This window comes from Bos indicus x Bos taurus, chromosome 10, assembly GCF_003369695.1.
Source record: "Bos indicus x Bos taurus breed Angus x Brahman F1 hybrid chromosome 10, Bos_hybrid_MaternalHap_v2.0, whole genome shotgun sequence".
NCBI lineage: Eukaryota > Metazoa > Chordata > Mammalia > Artiodactyla > Bovidae > Bos > Bos indicus x Bos taurus.
This window is the reverse complement of record NC_040085.1, coordinates 20,710,673-20,731,129: the sequence shown is the minus strand read 5'-3', so window position 1 is coordinate 20,731,129 and position 20,457 is coordinate 20,710,673. Positions and strand designations below refer to the sequence as shown.

The following is a 20,457-nucleotide window of genomic DNA, read 5'->3' as shown; positions in this document are numbered from 1 at the left end:
GAAAACCAAAGGAATCAACAAATTATTAGAATGAGAGAGTTCAAAAAAAGTCACAGCCACAAATATATATATATATATAATATATATATAAAATAGTCAATTGTATATCTCAAGTACAGTTAGAAAATGTCATTTTACAAATTATACCATTTATAATAGCATAAAAAACTATGAAGTATCTAGGAAAAAAATTCTAATAAAAGATATACAGGGCTTTCCCAGAGAAAGTATACAATTATATTGAAAGACACTGAAGAAGACTTAAATAAATAAAGAAAATCATGGAAAAGCAGAGTCAGTGTTATAAACATGTTTATTCTTCCTAAATTGATCTATAAATTCAATGCAATCCAAGCAAAATCCCAGAGGAATTTTTCATGAAAATTTAGATACTAAAATATAAATGGGCTCACTGGTTACGGACAACATGGCTCACTGTTACTCTGATTGGATACTGACTTTTCATAAAACTTTAACACAATATGGTACTGGTATAGAAATAAAGAAATAGATCAGAAAAGATCAGAAAGAGAAAGCTCAGAAACAGACCTACATACTATATATGAAAATTTAAGACAGACTGGGCTTTAAAGATCAGTGGTAAAAGGTGCTGGACCAATCAATTACTCATTGGGAAAAAAATTATATATTTACATCACAACATAAGGAAAGGTCCTAATAAAAGAAAGAGACAAAATGTTAAAAATTCATAAAAACAATAGAGAGGAAATGTTTTGATGACTTCAGGATAGGGAAGGACTTATTAAAACACAAATAGCATTAATCATAAAAGAAAATATTGATAAATTCAATAATGCTGAAATTAAGAATTCTGTTCAACAAAAGATCCAATATAGACTTAAAAAAAAAAAAAAGCTAAAAACTCTTAGATGTTTGCAGCACATAAAATGACCAAAGATCAGTACAGGAGATAAGTAAATCCTACAAATCCATTTGAAATCCAATGCACAAGTGGGCAAAGACACAAATAGGCATTTTACCATGAAAAAGTATATGAAAGGATGCTCAAAGCCATTAATAGAGAGAGAAATGCACATTAAGGCCACAGGAAAATATTCAAATTTCCTATATTTGTGAATCCTAAAACATAATGAGGGAACCAAACAGAAATGGGGATGCAGAAGACTCATTAAGAAGACTCATCCACTGACAGCAGAGATAAACTGGTATAACCACTTTTAAAACATTTGATATTTCTCAAAAAAAGCTGAGTGTATGTAACTCCATGACCCAGCAATTCTACCCTTGTGCCAGTACTCTGAAACAATGGTTCTCACATATTGGTATGCATCACAACTCTTTGAGAACCATTGCTATAAAAGAAATTCTTATTCTTACTCATCAGGACACATAAAGAATACTAATAATGTACTGCCTTAATAGCAAAAAAAAAAAAGAAATCCAATATTCTTTAACAATAGAATGAATGCATTGTGGCATAATCAAACAATGAGATATTTATCTGTAAAAACAAGATGAGATCATAAGTGGACATTTCTAATTACTCTTTAAACTATACATGTATATTTTGTATACTCAACTGTACATATATTTTGTCATTAAATCTTTTAAGTTCCACTTCTGTCACCTACTGGCCATCTTTCTATTGTCTGGCCCAACACAGATATGTCACCTTGTCTCAGGACCTGAATAAAAGGCGTAGTTATTGGACCTCCTCTCTTCCCAGATGGCTCAGCAGGTAAAGAATACACCTGCAATGCAATGCATGAGATGCAGGAGACACAGGTTCGACCCTTGGGTCCGGAAGATCCCCTGGAGAAGGAAATGGAAACCCACTCCAGTGTTCTTGCCTGGAAGATACCACAGACAGAGGAGCAGAGTGGCTACAGTCCATGGGATCGCAGAGGAGTCAGACACAACTTGGCAACTAAACAACAATTGGATCTCCTCTACTGACTTTAATATACACATCTTACCACCCTCCTCCTTCCCAATCGTTCAACCATTTGTCAAGATATTTTACATTCCCTTAAGTTCCTGATCACTGTTTCATGACTATATACCTCACAATCAACAATCAAAACCGGATACAAGGCTCCACATGCGGTCTGCCAGACAATGTATTAAAAACTCTCCCTGGCTAGCAGAGAATGTACACTATATTCTCATTGGTATAACCTTAAAAAAAAGTGTTTTGCAACTATATCATACTAGTTACTTCTACTGACTTTATCTTATCTATTAAAATTCTGAGTAATTTTTCGTACATGATGTCGAAGATATACCTTAGAAAATTGCCCTTTTTAGACCAAAAGAATGGACTTCAATTTTTATTTTAGATTCAGCCCTTATAACTTCTTAAGATAGACTGACGTTTATTCTATCATCCATTCTCTAAGGACTTCTCCATATTTTACATTCTTCATAAACTGAATGGGTCATCAATGATATTCAAGGAGCAAGGACAAAGACCTGAGGCACAGCACTAGAAGTCTTCCAAATTAATCTGTATCCATTAATGAACTCTCTGGATGTAACCATTCAGCTGGTTAATAATCCTCCCTCCTATTTCCCTATTTTCCTGCAAGAATATTAAGCAAAACTATTACAAAATATATCACTAGAGCCTAAAGGTACTGAGTATCTAACTCTGACTTGTCTTTCAGCCTAATGCCACTGTTAGAACAGTACTGCTGTCATGTTGGACATGATAAGGACCACTCCTGAGGATGACAGAAAAGGGAAACGGAAGAAAGTTGGTTCACAGTGACTTCATGGAACTGCCATTCCTGCCCCGAGCTGCCTATTGTCAGATTTCTTTTAACTGAAAGAAAAATAAACTATTTTGAATAAAGAAAAAAGTGGGGGAGGGGTATTGCGCCAATGGATTGAAGTGATCCTAAAACCAAGAATTCAAGCCTGGAGAGAATGAAACAAGCCAAACTACACGGTATTTTTTTTTCCAAACAAATTTAATTTTGTTCCAGCCCCAAAGAAGGGGAAGAACCTAAATTTTAAAATAAAAATAAAATAAAAATTGCTTAAAAACTAAGTCATTAAAAAATTAAGCCCCCTCCCTTAGCAATAAATACAGAAATGATATATACACATGAGGCTCAGGAAGGAGGCAAGAAGGGGAACCTTGGGGACTCTATCCTGTGACAAGGTCCCAACCCTTCTACCAATTCCACACTCTTTGCCAAAACACAGAAGAGCAAGCAAAGAGGCAGGAGAGATATCCCATGAACATGTGTGGCCCCAGAGAGAGCTGAAACGTAATACAAGACACAAGTGTCTTACAGGGCAAAGGAAGGAAAGTTGTCATCTAAAACATCCCCCCAATTCCAGCTGTGTAACTAGAAGTGGCTGATGGAGCTGCCGAGTGCCCTTGAGCTTATCTCCTTGCCTCCACTCTCTCTTCAGCATGCAATCCAAGGAGGGTCATTCACACTGTGGCCTCGATGCCACCGTGGCAGCAGCCTGGCTGCTGGAGCCCTGAGGCTTCCCATTCACCACCAGCAGGAGAGGTGTCTCCACACGAACACTGGAAAAGGAATAGTCCTGGAAAAGACAAATATACAGAAACTAATTACAGATCCTAGGATGGAAGAAACTCCTGCACAGGGATATACCATATTGACTTTCTTCCCCTCCTTTCTACCTTCTTCAGTAGATACACCCCTTACCTCCATCTCACATTAAACAAACCTGAGCTTACATAGGGAATGCAATTTTCCCAAAGTTTTCAATCTTCACAAGGAATATCTGGGGCAGGTAGACTGCCAGTACTGTTATTACAAGAAAGGGACAAGTGGATGTATGTACATATATAACTGATAACACTTTGCTGTACACCCAAAACTAACAAAACATTGTAAATCAACTATACTCCAATAAAAATTAAAAAAAAAAGGGGGGGGGGACAATTCTCTAATTCAAAAAGGACAGGATCCTGGCAATGCCCAACAAAGAGTCCCACTGGCTCTACAAAATCTGCCCTTCCCGCAGTGTTTATCAACAATTATAACTAAATACACACAGTGGGCAATCCAGAGCCAATGGAAAGTCTGAGGAACTCTTAGATCAAGTGTTTGTTAGGCTATAAATTAATCTGCCAAATATAGATTGACTTCTCCTTTTTTATAAGGAGGAATTAACAGAAGGTAGATTTTAAACATTCTCCTAATAACAGAAGATATCAGCTCACTTTATCAGTTCAAATGTACTTTGAGTTGTAAACATGTTGCTAAAAATTCTTTATACAAAATACACTGTTCCACTTGGAATGTAAAGGAGGTTCTTTTTAAGTCAAAGTAAAGAGATTCTCATAAAACAATTTTTTGAAACATCCTAACAGGAACATGAGTAAGTGACCCCCCCAAAAAAAATTTATAAAGGATTATAGTCAATAAACATATTAATATAATTTTCAACCTCACCAATAATCAAGAAACCAAAGCCAAAGAATACTGATACTATCCTTTTCACAAAAAATCAGCAAATAGTTCAAAGATTTCTACAGAGAATTGCAAAGAAATACAACTACATTCACTGTTGGTATTAACTGGTAGAACCTTCCAAAAACTAGTTTGGCAGTATATATCAAAAGTCATAGACTGCATAAGCTTTGAAACTAAGATTTTACCTTAGAAACTCACTTTATTTCTTTAGTCAATTAATTAAACTTATGTAATAATCATGGATATGGGCAGATAAAAATATTTACTACGGTACTTTTAGAATTAAAAAAAAAAAAAAAAACTCTAAATAATCTAGATCTGGGATCAGCAAATTTTTTTGTAAAAAGTCAAAAAGTAAATATTTTAGGCTTTGTGGGTCATATGGTCTCTGTCCCAAAACCGTTCAACATTGACACTATAGTGTAAAAGCAGCCACATGCATGCCCAGTCATGTCTGACTCTGTGACCCCATGGACTGTAGCCCACCAGGCTCCTCTGTCCATGGGATTTCCCTGGCAAGTATACTGGAGTGGGTTGCCATGCCCTCCTCAAGGGACTCTTCCAAACTCAGGGATCAAACTGAAACTCCTCCACCTCCTGCATTGGCAGGCAGGTTCTTTACCACTGAGCCACTTGGGAAAACCCCAAAGTAGCCACAGATAACAGTAAACAAATGAGCATACTTTGTTTTAAAAGAATTTAATTACAAACACACTGAAATTTTAATTTCCTGTAATTTTCACATACCATAAATTATTATTCTTTCCGTTGTTTTTATTTAAACATATAGAAACCATTTTGGGCTCACAAGTCATATAGAAACAGGCAATGAGCCAGATTTGGTCAATCAGTCATAACTTGCTGACCCTAGATCTAAATGGTTTGAAAAAGTGGTTAAACACCTGCTCTGAGGATTAAATGAGCCAGTGCAGGCAGTAAAACTCTAAACACAGTGTCTAGAGTCAGTTAAGTGTTCAGTAAATTTTTACTATCCTCATCAGCTCCTCTGTCTTAACTCAAAGCAAAGTTGTAGAATATGGAAAACCAAAGGAAATGTTCACAAACATCTGCATATAATATGCCACTCATAATTTAAAATATACATACAATGTGTGTATATTTTTATGAAAAGAAGAGACTATAGGTTTACATACCAAACTGTTAACAGCAATAGCATGTGAATGAGAGTATTTCAGTCTATTCTTAAAATTTTATTTTTATTGAAATAATTGGCATATAACATTATATAAGTTGAAGGTATACAATACAATGTGTTAATTTGATATATTTATATACTGCAATGTGATTACCACCACTGTATTAGCTAACACTTCTATCACATCTCATAATTACCATTTCTTTTTTATGGTGGGAACAATTAAGATCTAGTCTCTTGGCAACTTTGAAGTTTATAATTCCATATTGTTGTCTATAATCACTATGCTGTGCATTAGGTCTCCAGGACTTATTTATCTACTGGTTGCAAGTTTGTATCCTTAAACAAAACCTCCCCAATTCCACCATCTACTGTTTTCACACGTTCAGCTTTTTTAGATTCCACATGTGATATCATATGTATTTTTCTTTGCTCTGTTCAGTCCATTTTTTAAATTCTCTTTGTTTACCAGCAGTTTTTAATAAAGAAAAACCAAAAAAATAATAATAATCTAGCTTTTAGTAAAAAATAATTATATATGTGTGTGTAGATATAGGATATCATACAACACATACACACATATATATGCATTACCTTACATATATATTTTTTATAAGAGGTAAACTTGGTCCCACTTTGAGAGCCTATGAGCTGAGAAAGAATCCTAGCCATCACTTACCTTTCCCTTGTGCTGAATTCGGTGAAGACGAAGGTTAGGCTCAGGGATGGCTACAGAGTCCCCAATGAGTACTCCCCAGCTCTGCACCATATTATACACCATAACTGCATAGCAAGGTCCATCTGAATCTACCAGGCCAAATGTACTGCCAGGTTAAGATGGGTTAAGAGAGACAAGGGGAAAAAAAAAGAAGTGAGCAGCAAAGAAAATCAGAAACAGTGATTTTAATAATACCAGCAAAATAAACAATGCTTTCATAGTTACTTCCTTAGAAATCCTATGGCAGGTACCATCATTCACTGTGTACGCCTGAGGGCTCATTTGTCTTAGATATGTATCTTTAAAAAACGTCCGTAAGACTCATCAATCTCTCACTTTCCCAAGAACCTGGGAAACGTGCACACTGAAGCCTTCAACAAATATTAATAATGAATTAGCTCAAAATGTTACAGCAGAACAGTATTCCTGCTCTACCAATTTAACTGTCACAATATCAAACTCTCTAACCATCACTGTCAATTTACTTAATTCCACAAACTTTCACTGATTACCTATCAGGTGTCAGCCACTGTGCTTAGCAGTACGACATCAATCCAGCTATGAGTGACTTTATTAGTCTAGTGGATGTCCGAAAATTAAACCATCACTTACAATACAACTGCAAAAGGTTCCAGAATAGCTCTTTCCTTGTGCTGAATTCAGTGAAGCCAAAGGTTGGGCTGTGGGGGCCCAGAGGAGAATGTCTAAATCAATGGAAAGCCAGGAAGGCTTCCGTTTAGATGAGACCCTCAAACTGAATCTTAAGAAATGAAAAACTACTTGGGTTAAAACAGGAAAATTAATCCTCAGTGGAAATAAAAAACCTCTACAGGGAAGGGAATAGGGCTTGATAAGAAACGGACATGAGAAAACTTCCTGAGGTGGTGGTATTGTTCTCTATAGGCATCTGGGTTATATGAGAATATCCATTTGTCAAAACTTAGGAATGTACACTAAGATTTTCACATTTCATTGTATGTAAATTTTACATAAAAAAGAAGAAAACTATAAACAAATACTGAACTCTAGTTAATGACTGCATGCTGAATACATACTAATGTCTGTAATTACTTTGAAATGCACCAAAAATAAGAGATCAACAGACGAATAAGGGAATAGACAGATATGTGATAAACTAAGTATAATAAAATATGAATAGTAGAATATAAGTACACAAATATTCACTGTAAAATTCTTTCAATTTTGCTGTATGTTTGAAAATTTTATAATAGAATTTTGGGGGGAAAAATGTAATCTATATCAAGAAGCAGCAAAAAGATTATCCAGGTACAATAACTGTGTGTAAAGACACAGAGGCATGAAAATAGCTGTTCTGAAACCTACAAAATAATCCTAAGGTTGGAATAAAATGTACAAGAGGAAAAATGACGGAAGACAGTAGACAGGGAAAAAATCATTAAGGGTTTTGTGTATTAAACTAAGGAGTTAAAACTTCATCCCAAAAGTTACATAATCAGTAAGAGATTTTAAATAAGAAACAGCAATGGTCAAATCTGTATCTGGGGCAAATTTCTTCACACTGTGGAATACTGGAGGAAAAACAGGGAATAAGGAGACTTGTCTGGAGAAGTGCTGGGGCTGAATTAAATTAGTAGACACAAAGAAGTAGGGACTAAAAGGTGTATCTATTGATCTTGGCGAATGCTTCAAGGCAAGAGAAGGGAGAAGTTAGAACTCAGAAGTCTTAAGTGACTGACTAGAGGTGATACCATTGATTGACAAAGAATTCAGGGAGGTGAAGCAAATTGACAGAGAAAGATGACATAAGTAATTTTGAACACAATGAGTTAGAGATTTTATCAAAGCCCAGAGGCAGCTGCATATAGGAATCCAAAACTTGGAATTGAGGCTTGGGCTGGAGCTAGACCTGTGAGCATAGAGGAGGCAGCCAAAGCCTTGGGTTTACATGACATCACCAAAAGAGATGACCTACAAATGAGATGGTGAGGCATCAGTGCTCACGCCCACTTGGCACACTCGAACTCACAGCAGACACTGCAATCAAGCACAGCATCCTCTCCTGGTGAAAAAGCCTCAGAATCCTCTAAACAGTTAAGTCATGCAGCCACTGCCAGGTGATCAAAGGTGGCATCTATTTGCCATCCTGTACCCACTCCAGTGTTCTTGCCTGGAGAATCCCAGGGACTGGGGAGCCTGGTGGGCTGCCGTCTATGGGGTCGCACAGAGTTGGACACGACTGAAGTTACTTAGCAGCAGAGAAAGGAAAGAAACAAAAACAGAGTCCACCTCGAACTTAACATTTAGAAATTAGGCAGAAAAAGAGAAACCAAAGAGTAGCAAAATATTTGTTCTGGGGCCCCTAAACCTACCTTTGTTTATACTTCTTCCTCATTCCTCTTAACTCTAAGGTCTGCTCTAGTAACTAAACTTTTCTCAACTATCTTCCTGTTCTTCAATTCTTCAAACACATACACCACAAAAATGCCATGGAGGAAAATCAGGTATACAGTAGGAACTGTATTATAGTTTGATTGAAGCAGAAGGAATTTGAAAGGCAATAGTAACAGAGAAGTCAGAATGCTGTGGAGCCATGTAATAGAAGCTACTGGATCAAACACTAGTGATTCCAGAAACAAAAAAGTTTCAGCAGAAAACAGAAAAAGGAAACCAGTCAATCAGGGATTGGGAATTGAGCAAAGGACCAAGGAATGATGGCACTGACTGAACCCTCATTTTTCAAAAGTTAAAATTTTCTAAATGAATATTCTTAACTCATTTCCTCTGCTCAGCTATAAGAACCGTTCACTTGGATGTGTTACATTTTTTTTTAACTCCCTACAACACATATAGCAGATGCTCAATGAATATTTGTTGAATAATATCTGAGAGAATCTCTCCAACAGTCCTTAAACTCAAACTCAAAGCTCACCTTCCAGAAGTGCTTAGGCATACCTAAGTCCAAACAGGATTTAGAATTCTTTCTCCTTCTATTTCTATGATCATGAAAACACAAAGAGGTAGGAGAATTTTAAGGTTTCCATCTTATAAAAAGATTTCCTATCTTATAAAAAAAATGTAGCTGTCAAATTTCAGCTTCAGATATAAGAGTCGACAGAACACCAAACTCAGGGAAAAACTGGGTGGTAACAGAATCTACAGAGAGACTGTCAGACATTACTTAGACAATACAATGTCTCTTGGGACAGTCACAGAAGGGAAAGAGAACTCACTGATCTCTGACCACTAACAATTATCTTCAAGTTTCAGAGAAAGGCCAAGAAATGAGAGCAACTAGTTTAAAAGGATGAAAAAGAGAAAAGGCGAGAGAAACTCACAAGGGGACTTTCTCCTCCGTGGTAAGGCTGAACACCACCTTTCCCAGGACCACAGCTCCACTATTTACACCAGGCTGCAGAGCACTCAGGGGCTTGCGCTCCAGAGTCACCTTCTGCCCCGAGGCTGACTGATAGCGCCCATCACCACAAGGGCCCAGGTGGGCTGGGCGCAAGTTTCCCAGCATGCTCTGTAACTTTTTGGTCTTCACCTTTCCCTGCAAAGGAAAAGGAAACAGGTAAGAAGCTGGAAACTAATCACTCTCCTTGAGAGTCCAGTCCTCCCCACCACCTACCCACTTCTGCAGGGTCAGTACTACCGAGGCCTACTATTTTATTGACCGTATAAAAGTAGGATTCAGTCTTCAGACATCTTTACCTTGCTCTCAAGGAAGCTGGTTAATCTAGTCAGGAAATCCAGGAGCTGTTGCTCTCGTTGCCAGGGCTCTGGCCAGGCAGGGTCCAGTGCTGCAGCCCGAGAGAAGCCCTCCAGGGCCTCACCATAATTCTCCTCATATTTATGTAACTGCACAAGAAGTAACAAATCCTCCCAATTAAAGTATGTTTAACACAAACTATGCAGAAGTGGGCTAGCACAGTGGGCTAGGAATTTTGAGAAATAAACTGTTCTCCTGTTCCCAACTGTTTTCCTACTCTACAAACATTCCCGGTTTTTTTCCTGTTCTACAAATAAACTGCATGAAGAGCTGGTTAATACCTTATATCCTTTTTTCCTGGCCAAGGTGATCACAACCTCAAAGGTGAAATCATTTCAAAGAAGCTAACTTCCAAACTCTAAAACAGTTAAGTTGCATATATTGGGTGATTCTATTTTTATTTTTATAATGAACATTTTAGGAAAGTCTTGTAAACTGCGCCCCTCATCCTCTATTCACCCTCCCACCAACTCAGCCCCCTTTCCTTTCCCTCCAGATACTTTAGTCAAACTAAGCAAGTTTTTCCCAGAAATAATTTAGCTTTCCTCTAGCAGTTAGTACCCAACTTTGTCCCTACGAATACTGTTATCCTCACAGGCTAAGACCTAGATAGCTTATGTATTTGACTTTCAGATGACCACTCCCCAGTATAAATGATAATTTCTTTTTATTTTTACCGTTGCCCTGTTCAGATGAAGATCAGGATTGCTGGAAGCTGTCCTGTCAACTTTCTCCTATAGTGGAATAAGAAGACCATCAGTGGCTCTTGTCTCAGTCTTAAGACGGCCATACACAACATGTCCTAAACCTTGTCTCCTTTTTAAGTTTCTGCTTGTCAAATTGTTTCCTATACCCACACTATAATACAGTAAATGCTTGTGTAGAACATATTACACAGTCCCTGAAACCTCAAGGATGTAAGGGCTTTGTATGTGCATGGAACTTTAAAACAGATTATAATTTACCCACGTAATAGTATAAAGATAGAAGTAATATGTGACTAATATCTGATAAAAAATTTTAATTAATGAGATGCTAATACAAATGAAGAAAATCTAGAAAACAAATGATGCTGATTTAACACATTTCCTCTGCCCATGAGTCCAGCTTCAGACACAAATGGAATCACGTTGCTACATCTAAACCCCCTTAAAACACACAGAGAAAGCCAAATTCTGATTTGCTAATTTAAATAGATAGCCAGAAACCACACAGCAGTATAGACAAACGTATCTGCAGCTATCTTCGTGGCTATGATTACTTTATTTTTTTTAATTCTATTCACTGCCGGGCACACTGCAAAAGCACAAACAATAGGAATTAAAACTATTTAAATGACTGGTTCAAATATGTTTAAAAAAATGCAGGTCTGATGAAGAAATTAAGAGTTAAAAGCAATTATTTAGCAGAAGCCAAATATAAAATTTTAAAGGAGTACATCACATTATACCTTAAAATGTAAGCAGTTACCAGATTAAGAAATCAGAGTAAAACAAAATACTTCTGCCTAGAAAGTTCCCTGATTGAGTAAAACCAAACCTGCTGACTACACAGGTTGGGTTGAGTTAAATGCCACTGTTAAGGCTACAGTGAGAAGCACAGTGTGTGAGGAAGTCGTCTCTGTCATTTTTTAAAAAGCCATCTTATTACTGCATGTTCCTCTGTCACGGGTGCAAGTCCTACCGGGTGAGCTGCAGTCATCAGCACAGAGCAACAGAAGAGCACAGTACACACATCCGTCCCCACGGCTTCTCGGCATGGCTGCACCAGAGTGCACCAGGGTCGGGTAAATCCAAACAAACAGTATGAGAAGTGTACTTTTTAAGAAACTAACTTATTTGAGTTAGATATTTTTGAAATACAAAAATTGGTTGTGTATTTTAAAGCTATAATTCTTGGAGACATTCTGTGATTAAAAATTTGACTGTGCTTATTAAAAATGGTTATCTATGTTTCAGAATTCAGTTTTGTGAAAAATAAAGTTTCTGTGGGATGGTAAAAAAAAGAAAGAAAAAAGAACAGTCCCTAAACTGCAAACATGAATATAATGTAGCTATATTCCTTATTCTGCCACTCAGAGCAAAATAAATAAGTTAAAAAGTGAGTCTCTATGTCAAGAGAAAACAAAAGCAGGTGAATACGAAGTCTAAATAAAAAGTACTCAGGAGGCCAATGTAAACTTTGTTAACAATGAGCAGTCATGCACTCAAAGCCTGAAGGAAACCGCCCTACAAGTGGATATTAATATAAACAGCCTGAAAGCCTAAGGCAAAGCATAAGCTCCAGTGAATTAATCCCTAGGATATAATATAGAATGGACTCCCTGCTATTTTCTATTTTAGCCTGTGGGAAATCCAGATTCATACTATTTAATGGTTAACCTGGGGATACTGCTTAATTTATACTTAAGTAGCAGAGTTTTAATCTTTTTAATGTGTATATATATATTAATAAACATTATTTTTAACATACACATTTTCCCCATTCAAAAAGATGAACATATTGGGATGGGCTCTGTGATCTGGTTGCACACGCCTACATAAGAACTCTAGACAGCTCAAACAGCTACCTCGCACTGAGGCACACACTGCAAACGATGGCTAATACTCAAGTTATAGGAAGAAATACCTCACCTCTGCAGGACTGGCTCCACAAAACCATACCCATCAGATGCCAGCAAACACTCCCCATGCTGCTCGCTAAAATGCCACAAAGAAGACTGAACAACATTTTTGCTCCTGTTGCTGCCTCTACATATCCAGCCTGGGTGAACATAAATACTTACTGCTTGGGCATAAGCACTGAGGGCTTGCTGGGAGATCTTAGGGTTCTGGCCAGTATTGAAGTAAAGAGAAAGGTAGGCATTCCCCAGAATATCTAAAAGAGAAACACAGGTTTCTGGTTATGCATGTAAGGAGCTTAAAGTCACCACTCCATCCTAACAAGTAAAAAGCTGAACAGACTAAAAGATCCACAACTCCTCTGCTGCTAAGTAGCTTCAGTCGTGTCCGACTCTGTGAGACCCCATAGACGGCAGCCCACCAGGCTCCCCCGTTCCCGGGATTCTCCAGGCAAGAACACTGGAGTGGGCTGCCATTTCCTTCTCCAACTCCTCTTGGGTGCATAATAAAGGAGACAATAGGGGTAAACCACTGCTCCAAAATTAGACAGACAGAGCTGAATACAGGGAGTTATCACTTAGCAGAAACTCAGGAGCTACCACAGCAACAGTGCTGGGGTAGGAAAACCTAAACTGAAATTGATGAATTCTGGAGCCTCACCGTGGACAAACCTGGGAGTTAAAAACTCCAGGGGTGCCAGTCATAAGGGACCCCCAACAATATTGTAAGATTTCCCTCCAAGAACTCAACCAGATTCCCATAGCAAATATCGAAGAATACCCTCATACTTCTAGCAGAGGGAGGGGACAAAGAAACTTTTTTGAAATATGCCAAAGCACACCATTCTTGTTTTTGTTGTTTGCGTGGGGTTTTTTGGCCACACTACATGGCTTGAGGGATCTCAATTCCCCAACTAGGGACTGAACCTGGGCTACAGCAGTAAAAACCTGGGATCCTAACCACTAGGCCACCAGGGAACTCCTGAACACTCCATTCTTAACAAGTACCCCCAGGAGAAACTAGTTAACCAGAGCTTAACCTGCTAAGGTATTATCAGAAGGTAACTGACCTAAGGAAGGGAAATAACCAACTCCAGCTAACTCTAGCCTTCCATATGCAAGAAGGGAAATATCCAACTCCAACCAACTCTAGCCATCCTGTGCCTCCTAAGTTGGGGTGGAAGGGCAGAGAAAAAAACTGAGAAACACAGTGATGGATCATCTCAGAGCCCAAGAGCTAAGTATAACTATTTTGGTCACCCTCAAAAGTCTATATGAAAGGCCCCACATCTGAAACAAACCAGTGAGGACACTATACTCAGGGTATACCCAAAATTCCTCTGGGATAAAGAGGCAAAAACGAACCCAAAGGAAACAACAGGAGACTGCACAAAAGCCCCACTTTGCTTACAGGGAAACATAAGCCTCCTCTCTTCAATGAAAAGGTCCAAGAGGTACTAGAATAGTGGTTCATCAAAATACCTTCTGGGCTCCTTCAAAGCAAAGATGCCCTGGCTTCACACTTAAGAGTCAGACTCAACAGATGGGCTCCAGATGATCCTGGTGTGCAGCCACAGTTGAGAACCACTGCTCTAGAAACCTGCTGGAGATCTTTTGAAAGCACTCACACCAGGAGCGGCCATCAAGGATGTCCATCTGCACAGCCAACTTAGCCTGTCGGACACTGTCCATGACGTGGCGAGAATGTTCATCTCCGGAGTCAGTCCGCAGCTGGCGAAGCACCATTGACAGGTTTTGAAGGGAGACTTTGTTCTTGCACTGCAAATGGAGAAGCCATATACTTAACCTGCATGGTTCTATTTCTCCTTTGCAGATCTATTTTATTCCAGGCTTCTAATTTTTCATCTTAATTCTTACTGCCATCTGTATCTAAGATGCCCATCTACAAGGATCAACTTGGTTACTTTTCTACACTTCTCATCTACCTCTGAACCTGGTCCCATCATCTTCTTCCTCATCCAAGTCTGCTCCCCTATCCTTTCTCCCCTCTTCTGATTCTGTTCTCCTAGTTCCCATGCAGTTCTACTCTGGTATTCATGGCCTAGGGAAACTCACAAAACCAGAGAAATCCCATCCTCCCCATCTGTGTTTTCTGAGGGTACAGTGGGCAGCTCACATGGGTGAGAGCTCCTGAGAAGCAGGTGTGGGCAGCTGCAACATCCCCTTTCTTCCAGTACACCTCACCCAGCTGGTTCCAGGCTTCTACCAGCTTGGGCTCCAGCTTCACAGCCTTAGACAGAAGCTCCTCAGCCTTGGGGCTATAGTCAGGAGTCACATTCAGTGCTTTCCCAGTCAGCATCAGAACCTGTGCATTGCCCTGGACAGAACCTAGGACGAAGGGAAAAGATAAAGGAAATCCAGACAGTTTTACAGGTGAGACCAGGGTACAGAATCACCCTATGCCAGTTCTAGCAATCAAATAATTAAGGAAAATCTTCATGAACAAATAATTTATTGAAAACCTACCACATGCAGACTATTATGTTAGAAAACAAGGTAACAAAGAAAGCATTATCCCTACCTTTGAGGGGCTTACAATCTAGTGGAGAGGACAATGTCTGTCCATGGAAAATTAAAACACAATGAAAAAGAGCATACGACATACACCCAATGAATGGACTTTACAAAGTGAAAAGGAGAAAAGACAAGACATTCCAGGAAGAAAAATGATGTAAACAAAGACAAAGAAGCAGAAAGGAGAAATACATGTGGCATGTCCATGGGAGGATGGATGGTTCAACCTGAATGAAACAAAAGGCTCCTCTGTGAGTAGGTAGTCAGAGATAAGGGTAGGGGGGAAAAAGTCAGACAATGAAGACTTGAATAACAAAGGACTGGTTTAGACCTCAACCAGTCAAGAGTAGGAATCTTTGAAGATACTTGAGCAAAGAGGCAGACAAGAGATGAGATTAAATTCATGAAGCAATTATTTAGAAAGATTATGGCCATGGTCGTTATTTAAGTAGATTTGAAAGTAAAAGAAATTAAGAGGCAGAAAGGTCAGTTAAGAAGATTACTGAAACAGTAATCAAGCAATAAGTATGGTCTTTTTCATTTCACAGCATTTGGAAATGGAGTTTAGGGAACGGAAAGGCTGCCATCCTACACAGGCACCCTTAGAAGAAATGTTCTGTTGTACTAACTTGTAGCAACCACAAACAGGATACCAAAGAGTCTACAGAGAGAGCAAAGCTCCATCACATTTCAATAAGGAACAGCGGGTTGTGTGTTCTTTTGGGACTCATACCCACTACTTCCTCCATCTGCTGCAGGGTCTTCTCCATCTCTTCCCGCACATCTTGTTGCTTCCTCCCAGCATCGTCAACACTATGTGTCTCGAAATAGCACTCTCGAAATGAATACAGCTGATCCACCAGTTCCTAGGAATATAAGAATGAGACCATTATAAGAATAGTTTCCGTTCAGTGGAGAGGATACCAGACAAGTAAACTTTGAGACTGGCTAGCCATACCAACTTTTGGCCTGGAAATGCTGATCCTCTACCTCACCCAGGAATGACACAAGAGGCAGGTTGCAGATAGGGAAGGAAAGTTGTTCAGCCCACTCTCACACTGTCCCAAGTCAACCTGTACCATGATTGACAATCTCTCCTCTTAGACCCAGCAGAGCTTCCAATATGATTAAGCACTTCATATACCTTAGTCAGGAGAGAGGAAATGCTTTGCACCTTGAGATAAAACAAAGTTAATAAGATCATCCTATCTAGTACTGGTTCCTAAAGTATAAAATTTTGAAATTTACCCTTAAAACGGGACTTCCTAACAATAAAAATCCCTTACTTCTGATTTTTCCTATGCCGATATCTGAAAATATGTGACATTTGTGAGTATGACAAACATGGGAGAGCCATTCTCTATGACAAACAGGCCAATTTAAGCTTGATAAATTTTGTATTTTTGCAGTTTTGTTTCTTTAGATATTTGTGGGTTTTGTTTGTTGTTTTTGTCAAGTCATCCTTTGGCTTGCTTGCATTCTTTCCAAGTAAATGTTCTCCTTCCTCTTTAAATATCTCTGTTTGAGTCTTCCTGGGACATCAATCAAAGCTTTTCCATTATCTATTCTTTCCTAAAACAAAACAGCAGTAGAAAGGTATAATCCAATCCCACCAAGTCTTACCAACTACCTCTGCCTCACACCCCAAATCCATCCACCAGTCTCCATGTCACTATGAGTACCCTCAACTAAATCAGCATCATTACTTGCCTGAACTATTCCAACAGCTTCTTAACGGGTCGTTCTGCTTCTACTCTTTCCCATTCTCCTCACTATAGCTGGATAGCCTTACAAAAATGTAGGTCATGTCACAAACACTCAGATAGTTTCCCACTGCAGACAGAATAAAATTCAGGTCATTATGACCTAGAAGACTGTGAGATCTGACCTCCCACCATTCATCCTGCCACAAACTTCACTTCTTATCACTCTCCTACACTATTCAAGCCACACTGGCTTTCATCCAGGTCCTCAAATCCACTCTCAATCCTGCCTACACACATGCTGTTCCCTCTGCCTGGACATTCTTTCTCCAGACCTTTGCGTGGCTCATTCCTCTTCATTATTTAGGTCTCAGTTCAAACACCAATTTCTCAGAGAGGCTTTCCCTGACTACCCAAACTAAAGTAACTCCTTCCTCCTCCACCCTACTGTTAAATCACACTCCTACTTTTCTTCACAGTACTTATTTGAAGTTAAAATTCTACCCAGAATGATGAAATTAGATTATCTCCTTCTGTAACAGTGCTTTTCAAGTTTTATTGTATTATTTCCAGGACCCAGCCCACAGAGATTCTGATGTTAGTGGTTTTAGCAGAACTCAAAATTCTGCATTTTAACAACCACCCTGCATGACTTTAATAAAAATGACCTGTAAAATACACTTTGAGAAAAATCCTTAATATATTCCTTCTAATCTAAAATATCTATAACAATGAAATAAAGTTTACCACCATTCCCATGAATAGCAACATCACCATCCTTTTCCTCTCTCTACTCCATTCTCCCATTCCATCCTTGCACCTTCCCCACCCACCCCCAAGATACCCCAGTATCCTCTACTTCGCTGCTTAGGGCATCTACCACAAATAAGAGCAGGAAAAGACAGATCTCAGCAAATATTACAACCCATTTCCTTTCATCATGCAGTCAGCAATAGCCACATATTAAGAATTACAGAGAAGGTCTTGGAGAAGGCAGTGGTACCCCACTCCATCACTCTTGCCTGGAAAATCCCATGGACGGAGGAGCCTGGTGGGCTGCCGTCTATGGGGTCGCACAGAGTCGGACATGACTGAAGCGACTTAGCAGCAGAGAAGGTCTTATTGTTTGCTTCTATTTGTAATAGAAAACATACAAGAAATTGTTTGGCTTTGTTGGTTTGTTTTGCTACAGTGAACATTTTTAGTAACTTTTGTCCTGGCAAAAATCAATATATATATGTTGTTAAAATTCAAATAGGTACATGTAAAATAAGCAGAGTAAAAAATTCCTCATGACCATCCCAATAACCCCAGAGATAACCATGGCTTAGTTTACCTTTTCAGGTTTTTTCTATACATATACAAACATACATACACAATGTTTGTAATACAGTGCTAGCTTTGAGAATCTCTGATTTCAGACAGTCACACTAGGGAAAAGAACTACATCCAAGACAACTGGATGTGAGGTCAAGCTCACACTCTAAAAAGTGTTATTAGTCTAATCTACTAAAGAAACAAAGAAATCTCATCAATGTTTAAACTTTTGCTGTAGAAGCCTTTAAGAAAGTTACAAACCTGTCATAAGTCCAACATTTACATTTTAGGCTGCCTTAGAATACAAAAAACTCAGTTTCTGAGATTTAAGAAAAATCTTGGATTATTAAAAGAAAAGAGTCAAGCAATTAATTAGCTCCTATCTACCAAGTACAAGACTGTCCCAGTTACTACAGTCAACTGTGAACCGAGTGCAGTCTGGAGCCTTCTGCATTAGACCCCAAACTGGAATTGTGGAGTACACAAAAAAATCAAAACTGTTAAATTCTAAGGAGAGTAACCAGAATTCACGCGGTGCAAGCCATTACTGTGATTGTTGCCAATTTGAAAGCATGAAAGTACTGAAGAAATGGTCTTATCAAAACTACAAGCAATAGGTAATAGCGCCTGCAGATCTGCCAAACACACGTGTATACTATTTGTTATGGGTGAATGAGGGGAGGGGGGAATACAACCTCGCAACAATGTACAGGAATAAAGTTAGGAGCAATAAATCGTCTTCCCTACAGAACTGAAATTGACTGCAGTCGGGTCAGCACCACGGGATCCCAACAAACTGGCTGCGCCTGTCGCTTGGCCCCGGGGGGCTCCTCTAGCCCGTGGCGGCTGCACCTTCGGGAGTTGTTATAGTAACCACGGGGACACAAGTAGCGTCGGGTATGTGTCAAGAAATTCGCAGGCAGTGCATAAACTGGGCTCTCTACTTCTTCCCAAGTAACAAAAGCAGATATGTATTTTAATCTATGACCCCCACCTGCAATTTCTGCAAGACCTCCTTGACTTCTTCCTCTTCAACAGCCATCATTTCCCAGCTTCTCCGCCCCCAACTTAAAACCATAGAGACGCATACCCGTCCCCACGATAGAGCCACAGCGGCATCTAGAGCTCTGGAGGCTTACGGCACCTGAGTGAAAGCTGGTTTTCTAGGAAGCGCGCCGCTCCAAACTTAACTATGTTAAGTGGATTTCCCTGGTGGCGCTCAGACGGTAAAGAATCCGCCTGCAATGCCTATAGCCCAGAGGAAATGGTCTGCAATCACTTTCAAATTCATAAATTTGTCTTTTCCAAATCCTGCAAACAAAATGTTCTCAGATTAAGTACCTGCGTATTGTTGTTTCGTATATTCCTATTTGTTTATACCAAAATTATAATACCCCAGGGAAAAAACAGACTAAGAAAGTGGGTGCCTGTGTTATAAGCTTAAAATTTTGAAGGAAATGTAGTACAGTGGTAAGGTAACTTGCCTGAATGTCTTCCAAACTTTACAGTGATTTTCTTTATAGGAGGAATTTTATAATTTTTAAAACACTATCCTAATAAATCGACTACACTTGGAATGGTATTAAGAAAGCCATCACTAATACACTAATAGTGTGTGTGTGGTATGTGCGGGCACGCTGGATCCCTGGGTAGTGTGTGTGTGTGTGTGTGTGTGTGTGTGTGTGTGTATGCACACGCTGGATCCCTGGGTAGTGTGGGTGTGTGTCTGTGTATGCACACGCTGGATCCCTGGGTAGTGTGTGTGTGTGTGTGTTTATGTGCACACTGGATCCCTGGGTAATGTGTGTGTGTGTGTGCACATGTGTGTGTGAAAAGCCTGGTAGGCTAGTCCATGGAGTCACAGAGTTGGACACAGCACACACACATATGTATCAGTACACTAATAATGTTTATATAAACTATATCCCAAAGGGTATTTAAGAAACAATTGACTGTGTCTGAAGAGGGAAATAGGGGGACTGAGAGCTGTCTAGGAAAAGAAGATTCTTCTCATTGTGTACACTTTTGAATGTTTGTCATGTAAATGTATTACCTATTCAAAAACAAACATAATTTTAAAAAAAAAAAGGATTTGCTTCCACCTAGATAGACTATCTCTATTGGAGAAGGAAAGGGCACCCACTCCAGTGTTCTTGCCTGGAGAACCCCAGGGAGGGGGAGCCTGGTAGGCTGCCGTCTATCGGGTTGCACAGTC

General features: G+C 39.1%; 1 protein-coding gene across 1 annotated transcript; it reads right to left on the bottom strand.

The window, feature by feature from the left end:
* Nucleotides 1-295: 295 nt before the first annotated feature.
* TTC5 (tetratricopeptide repeat domain 5) lies at nucleotides 296-19,318 on the bottom strand. Its single transcript, XM_027553437.1, has 10 exons — nucleotides 19,237-19,318; nucleotides 15,956-16,088; nucleotides 14,825-15,036; nucleotides 14,316-14,466; nucleotides 12,853-12,944; nucleotides 10,745-10,801; nucleotides 10,010-10,156; nucleotides 9,634-9,848; nucleotides 6,278-6,422; nucleotides 296-3,543 (listed from the first exon to the last, which is right to left on the bottom strand). The coding sequence occupies exons 1-10, from the start codon at nucleotides 19,285-19,287 to the stop codon at nucleotides 3,424-3,426; spliced, it is 1,323 nt and encodes a 440-aa protein (XP_027409238.1). The 5' UTR covers nucleotides 19,288-19,318; the 3' UTR covers nucleotides 296-3,423.
* Nucleotides 19,319-20,457: the final 1,139 nt, after the last annotated feature.

What these genes read in the sequence shown, in the direction of transcription:
- TTC5 (XM_027553437.1), bottom strand. Translation starts at nt 19,287, where the DNA reads ATGATGGCTGTTGAAGAGGAAGAAGTCAAGGAGGTCTTGCAGAAATTG. An exon ending in AGGTCTTGCAGAAATTGCAG is followed by an intron (nt 16,089 to 19,236) that starts GTGGGGGTCATA and finishes TTATATTCCTAG; the next exon opens with GAACTGGTGGATCAGCTGTA. An exon ending in TTCATCTGAACAGGGCAACG is followed by an intron (nt 10,157 to 10,744) that starts GTAAAAATAAAA and finishes CTTCTTGTGCAG; the next exon opens with TTACATAAATATGAGGAGAA.